Source organism: Corvus hawaiiensis, chromosome 8 (assembly GCF_020740725.1).
Source record: "Corvus hawaiiensis isolate bCorHaw1 chromosome 8, bCorHaw1.pri.cur, whole genome shotgun sequence".
NCBI lineage: Eukaryota > Metazoa > Chordata > Aves > Passeriformes > Corvidae > Corvus > Corvus hawaiiensis.
Window position 1 is genome coordinate 13,825,077 of NC_063220.1, and position 15,987 is coordinate 13,841,063.

Sequence of the window (15,987 nt, forward strand, 5' to 3'; positions counted from 1 at the left end):
GGACTGGATTTAAACAGGAAATCATCAGTAGTGATCAGCTGACCAGGGTGTTCAGTGCTATATGCTTCAACTCTCAAATTACACTTGCTGTTTAAGACCAGTACAGGGAGCCCAAATTCTAACTCAATGAGCTCTGAAGAGCCACCAAAATGGATGCAGATCAACATAAGTCAAAAGCTGAAAAGACAGCAACTAATTCTTGCCCCCTCCATGGCCCAGACAGATGTAACCTAGCAAGGGTCCCATGGAAACACACACTAGAGATCCAGCAGCAGCACATTAGCAAACTTCAACCAGCTGCTTAGGATGGTAACACTCATGCTGGCTCTTGAAAAGAAAGAGCACAGGGCAATGCACCATAGGCAGAACACATTACTACCCTGCTCAGCAGCTGCCTGACTACCTGAGACTCCTCCCCAACCCTCTGCTGAGGGCACCAGCCATACACCTGAATCTCCCTTCTCCTCCACTCCCAAGTCACTCTCACAAATCCTCTACCTCCCACCTCCCCAAAATCTGCAGACATCAAAGGCACCTGCCTTGAACACCTGAAGAGCAGGGGGGCCTGACGGTCAAGAAATGCAACTCTGTATCTTCCCCTTCCATGCACGCTCTATTTTTTTTCTCCATCTCTTTGAAAAAGGTGGCAGAGATAAATGGAGAACAAAGAAACAAGAAAAAGCCACAGCTTTGGCCCACACCCTGCCTATTACTTAAGGGGGAAGGAACTCTTCCGAAAGAGGAGGAAAAAAATGTGCTCCGACACAATGGCTCAAAAGGCCAGGCAGCAAACCGGGCCACTTTGTACTGCTAACAAGGGAAACCTAATTACAGGAAGAGGGCAAAGAGGGACAGATAAAAGGGATACAAAATTTCAACATCTGTTGCCATAAAGGGATAAGAAGTGGGGAAACGCAAAGTGTCAGTTTGGTGTCAGTGACGGCATAAAGCCACTTTCAAAGGGCTCAGGAGCGGGAGAAAAACTGAACAAGAAATTAGAGGGTTCTTAAAAAAAAACCAACAAAAACCAGAAAACAAACAAACAAAATCCCCACTCTGCCAAAAATACCTTCAAAAGGGGGGAGGAGTTGGACAAAGACTGGATATTTAAAAGGTAGAGGATCTGGGTGGCTTGCAGGGCACAGCTAACTTTGGTTCAGTTTTCACAGCTCTCGTGCCCTGCAGCATGTCATGTCACGTCACAGGAAAGAACACTGCAGGATTTGTGCATTCAAAGTGTTTATAGCATGAAGACTACCATATCAGAGAGATCACTGTCAATTTCAAGCATCAGGCTTTGCAGAATAGCTCCAAGAGTTGCTGTAAAGAGACCTCTGGAGTATTCCATCTCATGGAAAAGCATCCTTGAGACGGGTATTTGTCACCTAACGACATGCAGACCACCCCAATAACATGGGAAGCAACAGTTCCCTGCAGGCAAATGACAAATGCCGGCCTTGGAGCTGTCAGTGGTGCATGACCCTCATCTTCCAAGGAGTTTAAACTCCCAAAGGCAATAGAAAGAAGAAGAAAGAGGAGGAGGATCTGAATAAAGTTTCCTTTTCTCTTGCTTGCCATTAAGTGGCTGTTCTGTTGAGCCACACACACTGGCAAACAAGACAGGATGGTCTGAACAGAGAAAGGCAAAACTGAGCAGAGGAACCTGATCTGCAAGAGGGGCAGCTGCCATCATATCCCTCACTGAAGGAGGGACAAGGGAACTTGGAAGAGGACAAGGAGTCAGCAAGGGCTGATACCTGATGCAAGGACACAGGTTAGTATCCTGTGGCCCATACTGCTCACCGTTCTCCTTGCAGGCCTCTGATCACCAAACTTACTCACAGCTGCCTTCCACACACACACCTTGATCCAGAGCAGGAATAACTGCACAGCAACTTCCCCACATCTAAAAGCCATCAGATGGCACAATGTAGAATGTGTGGGGTGAGAGATGTCCTCCAGAAGTGCAGCTAGCCAGCTTCAAAAGCATAAGAAAAAAACCTAAATCCTCCTTCATTACAGGAGACAGGGCCAGGTGTAGCAGCAGCTGGAATTTCAGCCATCAGAGACAGTGTCTTGGCATTATGCAGTCATTCCCCTGCTTTAGACTCCCTTGACAATTGCTTGTTGCTGCCTGTTGTGGCTTTGATCCAACGCCATCGTCTCAGCAGAGTCAGAAATGAAAGACATTTGTGAGGGTGGGATGCAGCAAGAGGCGTTTCCTTTCCCCACTAAAAATTTCCTCTACACCAAAACCAACCAAGGCCTTTTCAAAGCACAGGACATATTTACAGGTGAAGATATTATCCCCTTCCTCTTGGAGGGATGAGAATGGCTGCCCCAGGGTCATGGAACAGCGAAGGTCATAAATACGAAACATACCATGACCAACAGCTACAAGCACCAGCCAAGGACTTATCTGGCCTGGAACTAAGATGATCAGTACACAAAAGGTTATTTAAGCTTTAAATCCTTTTGTAGCATGTTCCAGCTCTCAGCTGTTGGGTAAAAAGACCACCTACCCCAACAGAAGAGAATGGCACAGAAACTGCTGTACTGTTAGTTACTCAGCCCCCGATGCAAAGAAAACTCCTCTAACTGAACTAACTGATCCTGGACAGCACTGAACACCTCAGTGGTGCTAAGGATCCTGCGGTTTTCAAGAGCACACCTTACACATCACTCTACCCTGCCTAATTTTTTTTGATGAAAGTTATCTGGACTCTGTTCTCAGAGATAATATCCTTGCCATGTTCAGCCTCTGCAGGTCAGCCTCTGGGCCTTTTTGTGGCCACAAGAAAAGGGTAAGCAGCAAACTCAGAGGCCCTGGCTCTGTCTGCCAGATGTTATCAGGACACATTGAGCACAGGAGGAGTTTTCAAGTCCTGGATGGCTCTAAGATTTTCAGTTTTCATGCCACACTCTCACTCCTGGAATCTGACCAGGGAGACAGCATTCAAAAGCCTCAAAGGAAGAGACAGCATTCCCTACAAGATCATTCCTGGCAATCACTGGAGTCTTTGAAGATGGATCCAAAGCTCTGCTGGGAAGATGAACAGTTTATGGACAGTCAAGACCTGGAAGGATAGCTCTGTACTCCTTTTCTATGAATGATGACATCAAGCTTCACATGCTGGAGTCCCAGCCATGCTTCCTACTCAGCCTCCTATCCTGCACATGCTGACGAGTCCACCAGCTCACACACAGGTCCCTGGAGAGGAAAAGACCCAGTGGCATGGTGCATTCCAGCTGTGACAGGTGAAGAGGGAAGAATAAGTTTGACACTCTAGCCATTTCAACAGAGGCCCAGTGGCCTAGGTTGCCTTGGCTTTTTTATTTGCCTGTCACTCAGGCTTTTACGTTATTGAAAGATCAAACTCCGCTGTGCTTGTTCATTACCTTAATCCTATTTTCTACACAGCTTTATTATCTCTTCAGGCTTCCTTGGGAAAGGCTGTCAGAAAGGCTGGGGCAGGGGGGAGAGGGTTGCCCATCTCCTCACCCCTGTCAGATGCCTCTATTCAAGAACAGCCAGAAGACTTGATGGGCAGGGGTATCACAGCACAGCCTGCATCCTTCTGGGGTACTCCAGAGGCAACACTGGATGGGTCACTAAGAAACATGCACCATAGCTAAATGCACTGGTGCTCTTTCCTGCTCCAGCTTACCCTTTGTAGGATGCATTGTCGCAAAGTATTTTTGTTACTTCAGAGAAAAAACAGCTGGTTTAAATTTGTATTTGATACAGTTGACTTAAACAATCTAAACTATTTAAACTATAGATTAGAAGACAATTGGTCTCAGACCTGCCCTGTGTCCGCATCAATGCTCCTGCACCCCCTTTCCCCAAATACAGCTCTACAGACATCCCTCAGGCCCCTTCTGCCATTGCTCACCTCAATCCTGACAGCACTCCTTTGGATTATCTGGGCCGTGCCACTCCTACCCAGAGCATACTGGTCCTGGAAGGCAGAGCTGCCCTTCCAATAATCCTGTGAAATATTTGCTATCTGTCCATCACTACACTAACACCCTCAGGCTGAGAGTTTCAAATTTGTCAGCAGTTGAGTCTCACATCAAGATTTGAGAACAACATTTCCCCAGTTGCTAAGGTCAGCACCTTCACCGAAAAGGAACTACTCAAAGACCCCAAATCAGAGGCCACAGCAATTAACCTCCTCAGTACTTATTAGGACAAAGAGAAGACAACGTGCCTAAGTCACTTCCATAGATAACCTGCTGCCACACCTCACCTCTCTTCGCTACTGGAATTGCCAGCCAGGACAAGGTGACTTCAGAGCCTGTGTTGCCTCTGGCTTCCCAGCACCACAGAGAAGTGGCTGAATGGGAGGATAAGGATCACCTTCCTCACCTCCTCTGGCTGAGGCTGAGGCATCAACAGAGACAGATGAAAAGGAAGGTGTAACGGGTAAATTTTGACTGTATACAGGTAATGGGAAGAAACCAGGATGGCTGTGCCATCAACTGGAAAAGCTGAGAAGAAAAGCCAAGTTACTGAACCAGAATCACCCCCCACATATGCCTTTCCACACCAGTTTGCTTTGTTCCCCACTCCGTAACACATCTCATCTTCAATCATCCCTTGCCTATATTGAAAAAAGAAATGATACCATTTTGCAGCATTTCCAATATTGCATTGTTACTCACTTTTCAAGTCCCTCCCTGTAATCTGGAAGCTCACTCACCTCTCAAGGTCCCAGATTCTCAGAGGTGAGGTATGTCCACAGCAGGCTGTCCCCGTCACAAATGAGCTGTTCAAAAAAAAAAAAGAAGCAAACAAAAACCACTTACTAATCCTCATGTTCTGAACAAAGTGCATGAGCAAGACAGAGAAAACAGGTTACAAGACAGACTTTAAATTCTGGTTCAAGATGATTTCAGCATATCCCACCACATTTCACAAGAGACAGGCAGCAGCAAAGGGAGAGCTGCCACAGGACTCTCAGTAGGTGAGCTTCCCAGATGCAGCAGGTCACAACTGCAGAGAACTGGCAGGACATAAAACATGTATTTGTAAACACAAAGGGAAAACCTAAACAGGAATGGCCGTAAACAACATTTTCAAATGAGTCGGTAGAGTACTCAGCATGATTCATACACAGTCAATGCTGTAAGCTGCAGAAAGACCCCATGGAAAATTTACTGTTATTTCCTACTTCATGTCTCACTTCTGTTTGTTGGCAACTTCTGAGCACAATCATGAACTGGCTGCAGCATCACAGGCCTAAAGAATCACAGAATAGAGTCTCTGGTCCAGCCTGCTCAAAGTAGGGCCAATTTCAAAGCTGGATCAGGTTGCCCTCCCCAGTGCTCAGGAACTCTCTGTTAGAGGCAGCACAGCTCTTCTGCAGCAAGATTTGGCTCAGTTTACACCCTCCAGCAGGGTCCATTCCAAAGTCCTCTTGGCAATGCTATGTCCCTGCTGCACATGCTGGCTCCAGAGGTCACCTGACAGCCACTGGCCTCATACTAGTTCCTAAGACAGAACAAATCCTTCAAATCAAGCATCAGGAACATGGGTGCTGTGGCTCTCCAAACCACACTGCTTGTTTCGTGCCAACTTCCTATCCTCAGTCCAAATAAGAGGAAGCAGCTCATAAAAGGATTTCTAAGTAAGTTATAAATGACCTCTCACAAAGCCATATTTATTGCAGCTACAGAGAACAAAATGCCAAAACTATGTTTAAGTCAATGCAACAAGGATAGCATGAATGCAGGAAATGGAACCTGCTTTAAATAAAAGCCATCTCTACGCTTTGCCTAAACAACTTTTGCAGTATGACACAGGGCTGGCAGCTGAAAGATGAAAGCAAAATAAGAAAACAATGTCATGTCTGTAAAAATAGCAGTTAGAGTACTTTTTAAACATTTCTTCGATCCTCTACAGCATTCTTCCTTTGGAAGTCAAGGTGTCTCCAAGCCTCTACTGCACCAGGAATGGATTCTTGCAGCATCCTTGACTTCTGTGAGAAGTGCTACTGCTGCTGTAAGAAGGCACTCAGCAGTCAAGTGCTAAACACAGGATCAATTCAACCAAAGCCAGAGAAGGGCCAGATGGAAGCAAGGCCAGAACTCAGGACTCCTCCTATCTCTGTGGTTTAGCCAAGCAGCTGGTTTCTCCAAACCACAAGACCAAAAGCAGCACTGACAAAACACTCTGCAAAAGAGGCAAGCAGGTAACATCAAACCATTTCAAAGAGCTACATGAATTTAGGAAGGGCTCCAGCTACAAAGGCTCTCTTTTGCGCTGACTCTATCCTTCCACCCAAACTCACACACCTGGAGGTGTCCACAAGTCCTGCGACCCTTAGCTGCCCTTTAGGCTAGAAAAGGCCTGCAGGACTAGAGCTATTCAAAGTGTCTCCAAACAGGATGTCTTACATGCAAAATTCTAGGTTCATTGGCAGTGCACATGCGATCAGCCAAAGCAGCTGTAGCACTGGGCTGTCCCCACAGGTGCTGCAGGGTGCAGACAATATTCTTCTCCATGTAAGTCCCTGACCAAAGCCTGAGAGTCTATGGAAAATCCAATTCCTGTTGCTGTGCAGCAGCCACCAGGATCCATTAAGAAAGTGTGCAGCATTTCATCTTTGGAAACAGGGTTTCTGCTCAATGCCTGCCTTCTATCCACCGTAGTGCAGGACAGAAGGGAACATTCCCCTTTTGCCAGTGTCTCCCATCTCAGAGGAAAATAAGCAAAAGACACCCACTTTGACAGCTTGTCGGTCAAACCCCATGTCTGGAAAGCAGCACTTTGGTCAGGCTACAAAGGCTACAGGCTCTGGCTACAAAGCTAGGTGTTGGGTTCTGTCCCCCCTCCCCAGTCATAATCCATTAATAACTACTAAAGTCAATTACTGTGGTTAGAAACATAATAGCAGTCAGGGAGTCAATCAAGCAGGCAATTGGGTGCTTAAGACTTTTCTTTTGGGGGACAAACTGACTCTGTCCCAGCAGAGAACGCCCTCACGTGGGAGACAGACCCCTTTGTGCAGAAGGTATGCACAAGGCTTTGATGGTTGCCACAGGTCTAAATTACCATGGAGGCACACCAACAGGGAGAAAAAGGTGGGAGGAACAGCTAGGTCTAATCCTCCCTCATGCTGTCAGTTCTGGACTTCAGCTTTCCCTCCTTGGTCCTTACCCCTCACCCCTCAGAGGGGAAGAAAAAAAAAAAAAAAAAGAGAGAGAGAGAAAAGCATTAGATAAAGAGATTTTGCTCCAGCATCAAATACAGGCCTCAGGGCCACAAACAAGTCTCTTCTGGGTAAAGCTGACTCCATTCAGACAACAGGAATTTTGTCTCATACTTCAGCGGGATCAGGTTTGCAGGCCTTATCTTTAACAGCCTGAGCCCATTAGCAAGCAAAGATAAGACTTCTCCCACAAGAGCAGGCCACCTTCACTGCAGCATGAGAATGCAGCATTCACAAGACAACATGCACAAGAAGTGGTGCCAATGAGAAATTCTCAAAGCCTGAGAGTGAACTGACCTTATAGTCTGGATTGCAGGGCTTGATACAGGGCCCCTCACCTTGAGTCTGATCTGCAGGCATACACCTTGAAGCCTCGGGTGTCTCATAACTGGGAACCTCTCAGAGGTGACAGTTTTACTTCAGGCAAAAGGGCAACACAAGTCAGCTTTCATAGGCCTAAAACAACATGCATATTGGAGGTAAGCATGTAAAGCTTGGCTCCAAAACTTCTGGAACTTCATTCAGCAGAGCTGAAGCGTTCTATCAGGCTTGCTCCTTTCAGTCTATCTTCAACAAAACTCTTCTGTGTTAGAAAGCACAGAGCACACACAAGAAAACCCTCCAACTTGGAGAAGTGCAGCTTTTTCACAACTGTCGTTGCCAGCTGCCCAAGAGAAACAATTCAAGCTGAGTTGCTAGCTTAGACAGTGTCATTTATTTTGCCCACGCTGCTTTCTACAGGAGAGACTAGATTGGGAAAAGGGGAGTACAGGATACCCTAAACATATTAATGCAGGCATGACTCATCTACCTGAAGTACATACAACACTACTTATGTACACTGACACTGATCAGATGCATCTACATCCACCATAAAAACTGCTACGGCCAATCTCCAGATGGCCTCGGAGATGTAAAGCCCATTCCCCACTCATCTTTCCTGTCTCCTTTGAAAGGTGCTGGCTATCATGGCTACAAGCTCCCTCTAATATGCCCTTCTAAGGGGAAAAAAGCACCATTGCACGGCTTCCATAACAGGGCATGTTGTCTTCACAGGGATCCCCTAGGAACTAAAACCAAGCCAATAACCAAACCAGGAAGTCAAGAATTTTGCACAGCATTGAGACACACATACTTCATAAACAGCGTATTTTTGTTGTCCAACATAAGGAATTTTCCAACTCATCTGATACTTTGATGTCCTCTTTCTTATTTGAAGCTCCCTACTGACAGAGAGGAGAGAAATAAACAAGAGGGGAAAAAACCCCAACAAAACAACCGAGAGCCTGCTTCTCCAGAAGCCAGACCTTTTCTATGTTGCAGAAGAGAGATTTCATTAGACATCATCCCCCCACAATAGAAGCTGGGCCAGGAAATGAAAGAGAACACATATCCTGGCAGTGCTGTTGGAAGAAACACAAGAACTCTACATCTGACTGACTTGTGGTTGTTGAAGATCCCATGGCATTTCTGGCAACAGCAGTAGTGCTCTGGCTACAGTCCAGCTGCAATAATCCCATGGCTGCTCCCAAGGTGCCAAGTACAGTTTGACTCCTGTAGCATCCCTCTTTACCCCATCCTCGACAGACCACTGCCACATGTGAACAAACCAGAGGGACAGAGGTAGATGCCTATCAGTCCTTTTGGAAAGATGCCTTCCCCACACACACCTTCCCCACACACACCTTCCCCACTATCAACCCAGCCTCCAGAGTGGGCCCTGCCTGTGCTGGGAATCCTGCAATGCACAGTCATTGAAGGGACCTGGGTAAAACAGGTCCTTTCCCACCTCTTCTCACTACACCTCCTCCGTGCCCTAGGCTTGTGCCCTTCCCCTGTACTGTAAACAGATTGCTTCTCTAGTCCTATTCTGCTCTTTGGGGATTTCAAATCCAGAATCTGCTTGACACGTGCAAGAGTCTGTGCCTTCCTCCTGGCGCGCTCCCCCGCCCGCTGGAATTGGACATCGTTGTTCCATTTTGGAAACTATTATATATGGAGACTCATTGGACTGGGAAACAAAGAAGTTATTACTTGACAGAGCCCTGCAGCTGGGAATGTGGAAGGTGGGGGGAGAGAAGGGGGAGAACCAAGGGAGACAGGATGGGGGGGTTGGTAGCAGTGTTATGAAAGCGATCAACAGAAAGGACAGCTCAAAGATGGGAAACATCTATTTTTAAAAGTCTCAAGTGAAATGAGAAAAGGAGGAGAAGAGAAAGCAAGTCCAAAAGGGAGATAGGAGAAGAGAGAGAGCAGTTGGTGCTGACGGTGCTGCGGGTTAAACACACGGGTCTGTGGGTTTGTGTAGCCTTTGATTCAGCACTGACACGCTTTGGCAAGGGAGGCCACCGGAGCTGTCAAATCCTTCACCAACGTGCCCATCAATTGTATTCAGCTCTCCCCGACCCGCACTGGCATTTTAATTACTGTTGGGTAAACTAATTTGTACAAATGAAGGCAACTCTGCCTAATAGAATATGCAAGCTCTCTGACCTCTGACAGGCGATGACACAAGATACAAAGGAGGCAGAGGAAGGCTTTTTATCAGAGCCTTATTACTCTCTATTACTCCAATTAGTTAAGCTCCAGTGCTCCTAATTGGGGGAAAAAATTGCAATTAAATCAATTTTTGATGGGCTGAAAGTGGGTTACCGAACCGCCCTGCCTGTGAAACACTGATATTATAGCAGCAAAGGTCAAAGTCTTTGTCGGCACCTGTGGGGCCCCCACCTCCCCTCTCCAAGCCCCTCTGTGCCCCCCCCCCCAACACACACACGCAGCTCACTAAGGCGAATCATTAGAACATGTCATGTCTTATCGTGGCCGCCACCATCCCGCCAACCTCATCAGTTGACATCATTATGGAAGGTAACTCCTCCAGCATGAATACAGTGCTAAGGTCACACAAACTTGATGGAGCCCCTGCTGAAGAGCAGATGCAACAGTAACAACATTGTGAAGAGGAGAGGAGGGGGTCGGAAACCAAGCACAGGGAGTTTTGCCACCTCCAGCATGAGACTTCTCCAACAGACCAGATACACACAAAGGGAGAGAGACAGAGAGCGCAGGGACGCAAGTGCTCCTTCCCTGGGGGCATTTAATTTGCCAGGGTGGGAAAAAAAAACCAGCACAGCATCAGTTAGGCATTTTCTTCATGAGAACGCAGGCACTACAAACATGCAAGAAATACCACCTGCCTTAGATGCAGGCAGTGCTGGACAAACCCAGGACCGGGTGGTTATGCAGGGCTGGTGTTGCCCCCTTCACTGCCCCAGACCAGTTCCTTTAGCCATACTTTGTACTTCTCACAGGATGACCAGAGAATTGAACCAAGCATCTTCAGTATCTCAGAAGCCAAGACAGCTGGGTTATATGTTAACATTCTGTAACCACAAATGCAACAAAAATCAGCAGGTAAGACAGTTGCACCTGTAGCTCACCTGAGCAAGCAGAAGAACCGCACTGCAGCACCTTTGTTGAATAACCTTGCCAAAAAGACCCAGCAGCTGAAGACAAACAACCAGGCTTGTTCCAGAAACAGACTGGAAAGTTCTGGCAGGTTTGCTGCTACTTCTTTGAGCTCATGTGCATGCTACAGCTTCCCCCAAGGCACCAGTCAACTCAGTTGAATTGTGCTCCTGATATACATCATAAATGCCACACAGAGAAGGTACAGAAGAACTCTGCCACACCCCACCATGGACTCAGCACAGAGAGAAAGCAAAGTGCATAGAGAAGACCATGAACCCTGCAACACTGACAACCACTACTGCTCCAAGAGGAAATGCTGTGCTCCTGCAAGGAGCACCAGTGACATGCATGAACAGATGGACTAATAATTCATTCACACGCCACCTCAAGTGGACCCCTAGAAAGTGGTCCCCAGAAAGAAGGCATTTACATTTTGTACTGAAGGGCACCATAGAGATGCTGGGTTGAAACACGAAGTGACGTTTGAGGCAGACCTCCAGTTCATGAGATAGAAGAAACGCTCACGTCACTGCCTCCCAGGCCATTTACTGCATGCCTCATGGTAGAGGGAACATCAGCTCCACCTCTCCAGCCTTCCTCCTTGGCCTCTAACTTCATGCCTTCCTCCAGACTTCAGAGACACTCAAGCTGAAGAACAGAAAAAGCCTTTAATATCCCCAAAGGCCCAATTCCTGGCATGGGAGAGAGATCACCCCTACGCTAGCAAGCTGCTTAGCAGGTGTCCAAGCTAGACACATGAATCATGCCTTCACTGCTTTGCAGTTTCACCCCATACTCTGTGCCCAAGACACCTGCAACCTTGATCACTGTTCCTTCACCAGCCCTGCAGCAGGTAAGTTCTGTGAAAACAAGCCACCAGATACAGAACACAATCCTCATTTCTGGAGAGAAACTAGCTCAGTGACATCAAGACAAAGATTCCAGAGAGGACAAATACACGCATACTCTTCCCCACTACAGTATTGAACAGGAAAATGTCCTTCATTAGAAACTAGTGATTCAATCCACAGAACAGTCCTAATGTTCCTAGGGCTGTTCACATCTAGGTATCATCACCTTCCCCAATACTCCACATGACACACACTTTTAGGAAGAAGCAAATGTCCAGAAGAGGACCGCATTCAGATTAGCTCTATAAAAGCTGATTGAGGGTCCTGAGTGTTCCTGTACAAGAGGAATAATGGAACAGTGCTTCTGTCATTTTTCAGAACTTCAAACAGAATTGCTATTGTAGCTACACAAGTATTTCTACTGGGTTGACATAAGCCCTGCTCCTTTACTAAAGGAAAAGGCTTGATAACCTATTTTTAACAGTGTAAAATACATATTTACATGGTATATCCAACAATCTTTATCTTTCTTCACTCCCCAAACCTCTGGGCTTGCCAGGCATGGAGTAGTTGTTCATGACAGAGGTCTTTGTACAACTCCTTATCTCTCTTGAGACCAAATTTAAACCCCAAATGATGTTCAAGTTATTACTGTTATTACAGGATAAAAGAGACTCCTTAACCATAACAAAAATTTAATCCAGAACATAACACTGGCACCGATAGGAATAACCTGTACCAAAAATCAAAGCCCATGCCAAAACTGATTTGTCTGTGCACACCTACCAGGCCTTTCTGTGAGCAGAGCTCTCTTTGCAGTCAACCACTGGGGTTACATCTTAGAAGCTGAATGATGAACATGACTCAACTGAGAAATCACTTCTGAGCTAAAGTCTACGCTGTGCAAGAGATACGGCTCTCTATTCCTACCACAGAGAGCCTTCTGTGGAGAAAGAGAAGAGGGGGGAAAAAAAGAAGAAAAAAGATGAAATCTAGGGACTTTCAGGTGAGTTTGAGACTAGGTGGTTAAACACCACTACAGTATGGTTATATCAGCTTATCAGTAACCAGAACAAAATCTCAAAGAACATTTTTAATGCTCAGAAGCTGTAACATTAGAAATTCAAAGAAAGTGGCTTATAAGGTTACATTTGTGTTTTGAGGAGTTAAAGGTTTATTTGGGTTTTTTGTTTCTTTTTCAAGTGCAGGTGAAATAACTGCAGCTGGTGTCTCAACTTCTTTACTCACACAGTGCGTTCTCCCTTCCAACGTAACTACAGAAATCTCAGCCATCTGTAGCAACTTCATCCTATGCTCTACTCTTGCTCTACTCCCCAGAGCAGCTTTTCAAACACCAATGGGCAAGACTCCTGAGAGGTATCCACCAGACAGAATGCTCTACCTCCAACTGCTGCACATGCCATCTGCATTACAGTACATGGGAGTTGCAAGGTAACTTCATAAAATCTCTATCCTGAACAAATTCCCTGGGTTTTTGGAACGAATTGAAAGGAAGGAACAGATGAAGCTGCTGACTGAGCAGCAGAAAAGCATGATCCCTGGATGAGATACATGCATGGTATTAGACACTGGACACCCTTTGCACCTACAGACTATCATGCACCTTGGGCAGATCTCTGAGGGCCTGCCATTCAGTTCTCACCAACCTGCACACTCACTTCCAGCCTTCGCACCCAGCACGTTTCCCCTCCCTCCTCAGCTCAGTGCCGTTATCCTTCCCCCTTGCTCCCATGGGGAAGACACCCTGAGCCCGATCTTCACCCACTTCCCCAGATGCAACAGCTCCCTTGAGCTCAGTGCTCTGGGCCCACACACAGCCTTACGTGAAGCTCTGAACTCCAGCCCTCACTTTCTCAAAGCCTGCCCAGGTGTAAAGCTCCAGCGATTCCTTTTTCTTTGCCATTTTCCCTCCCTCCTCCCTCTCCTCCTAGCCCCACCAACATTTTCAGGCCACACAGTGAGCCGGGAGGTCGGAGTACATGAGGACCATCGCAGCAGTCGTGCTGTTTCAGGCCCCCCCCAACTCAAGACAATTTCTAAGAGCCATTTCTTATCCTCCCCTCCGTGAAATTATTTCTGTTAATTGCCTGGTGGGAATCAGTTATAGGTGGGGGAGACTCTCCCCACACACCCACCCTGGCCCCTAATTGGCTTATTGAAGTTTTAACGGGGCTTTCACCTGGAGAAGCTGGTAATTATTCCCTTCATTCCCCTCTTGCTTGTACCTGTAGCTTCACACTTGGGGCCTGCCTGGCTCCACGGGGGGGACTTTGTTCCCTCTAACTACAGGCCCCACACAAATGGGCCCAGCAGCAGGACAACACAGCAAAGTGGTAATTTTCAGCCTGGCGTAATTAGCCAAGGTTCTTTCAGCCCAAACTGCTGAATGGGTAGAGGGCTGCTGGGGAGGGTGCGCCATGTGGGAATGGAGGAACGGGGGCTGCTCTCAACAGGCGGACAAAGACCTCTCGGGGGCTCCGATCTGGGGCAAGCAAGAGGAGGGGGTGGGAGTGGGACAGTCTGCCTGGCATAGCTGGGGCACAGTCAGCAGTGGGACACACACTGAGGAAGTCGGCCCATGGCATCCTTCCCCCAGCCTGGGTAACAGGGCAGTGCAGGATGCCAAAAAAGCGGTAAAGGAGAAAAGAGATTCAGTGATGCACAATAGAAGCATGTGAAGGGGTGCGATGCATGACAGATTCTTGAAGGCCTGGTGTAGCCTATGCTCCCACGACAGGATTTCTAGTCTAGTACCTTTGCACTGAGATTTAGAAAGGCAACAGACTCAGGGAGAATAAACTGGACAGTGCAGGTCCCAAACAGCATAGCAAAAACTGTGCCAAGGACAGAGTGAGAACTCCTATTGCTGAGAAAAATCACTGAAAAATAAGTCAACTCCTCCAGCATCTGCTCCAAAAGTCAGGCAACAACCATAACCAGGAGGACAGCAACAAAGGCTCAACGCTCTCTTTTTGCTGAGGCATCTCCCATCAGCAAACCAAAACTGTTTTTCATTGTGGGACCTCACTTGCTGTGTCTCCCTTTCTGCTACAAGACTTCTGTTTTGCAAAACTACCAAGAAACCTGCTGCATGTGGGTTCAAAAAACTTGGCCACCAGTGTATCGCTCCTATGTCAAATGAGACTGATGTCAGATATCCCACAAGCCTGAAACTGGCATCCTGTGTGTGGCATGCTTCCTCTGCTGATTCTCAGGACTTGTTAGCGTCTATGCTTCCTCTGAACCATCACCATTGTCTTCAGGATAGAAATGTTTGTTCTGACTGGTCAGGTCTTGTAGACAAGTTAAAGCTGCTCAGCTGAATTGATCATCACAGCTTCAGTGCAATGGGGTCTGGGGGATTTTTTGTTTGTTTTTAAATGTTAAACCGTAGTTTTAAAAAACTCACCTCGTGTCTCTTATGATTGCAGTATCCTACTAGAAAGCAAGAATTGTCATAATCGAAAAGCTTGGTCCTGATTCTGCAATGAAGACCAGGTGGTAAGCAGGGAAGTGAAAAGATGCCACTACTTTTATCAAAACACAGGTACACTGGAGTGCTGAGCAAGCCCTAGGAGATGATGAAATTACAACAATCCTGACAACAAGGAAAGGAGATCATCAGGGACTCCAATTGTAGGAAGGGAGCAGGCAGGCAGCACAACCCCCAGGGCACAGACTTGTAATTTCTGAGCTGCCTAAAATACAACTGTGACACAATGCTGCAGCAGGTTGCAAACTAGAGAAGCAAATTGCCTGATTAAACCCAATGATTCTGATTTCTTTTCAGTCCATATCTGTATCACATTTTACAAAAGGCTCTCACAGAAAGGATCATTTTTCAATTTCAATCCTATTTTTTTCAGCCTCACCCAAGCTGCCTTAAGTACTTGTCACAGAGATGAGTTCAGCCAGATACTGTGTGCCTTTGACCCATCAATGCTCAAGACTTTTCCTCAGAAGCAACTTTTCACACCTCTGGACAAAGTACGCTTGCTGTGAAATCCATGCCAGCATCTGAGAAGCAGACACCAAGAATGAACATAAGCAGACCCATGCAGACCAGGCCAACTTCAAGCCTGCACAGAGAAACAGAGTGAACATTACCTGCACCAGTGGGAAAAGAGATATAATGTCATCTGTGCTCATACTTTATCACAAACCTTAGTGGTCCAGGGCTTTTTCTTCTTATAACCCCATACCCTACAAGAGGACATGTAGAATTGATTTAAGTAAATACTCCAGCTGTCACTGCTTTGGACAAAAGTCTAAATATTTGCTCATGTATAGACAATGCTTAAAGAATCACGATGCAAAAGAAGAAAATCTCTTCTATTTATAAAATATCTCCTTTCTATTTTTTAAGGTTCAGGACTGCCAAGACCAATCACAATATTTTTTCAGATGTGACTGGCAAAGTTTTCAGT

The 15,987-nt window shown here is 46.6% G+C and overlaps 1 protein-coding gene across 4 annotated transcripts in view; it reads right to left on the minus strand.

Moving 5' to 3' along the window:
• The window catches only part of FBXW4 (F-box and WD repeat domain containing 4), a 60,839-nt gene that overhangs the window by 9,105 nt on the left and 35,747 nt on the right, over positions 1-15,987 (minus strand). For 3 of the 4 annotated variants that reach the window (XM_048311402.1, XM_048311403.1, XM_048311405.1), the window contains one exon: positions 4,707-4,772. The exons of the other annotated variant lie outside the window; for it this stretch is intronic. In XM_048311402.1, coding sequence (XP_048167359.1) covers positions 4,707-4,772 — 66 coding nt within the window. The remainder of the gene's footprint in view (positions 1-4,706; positions 4,773-15,987) is intronic. 4 annotated transcript variants of the gene reach the window in all.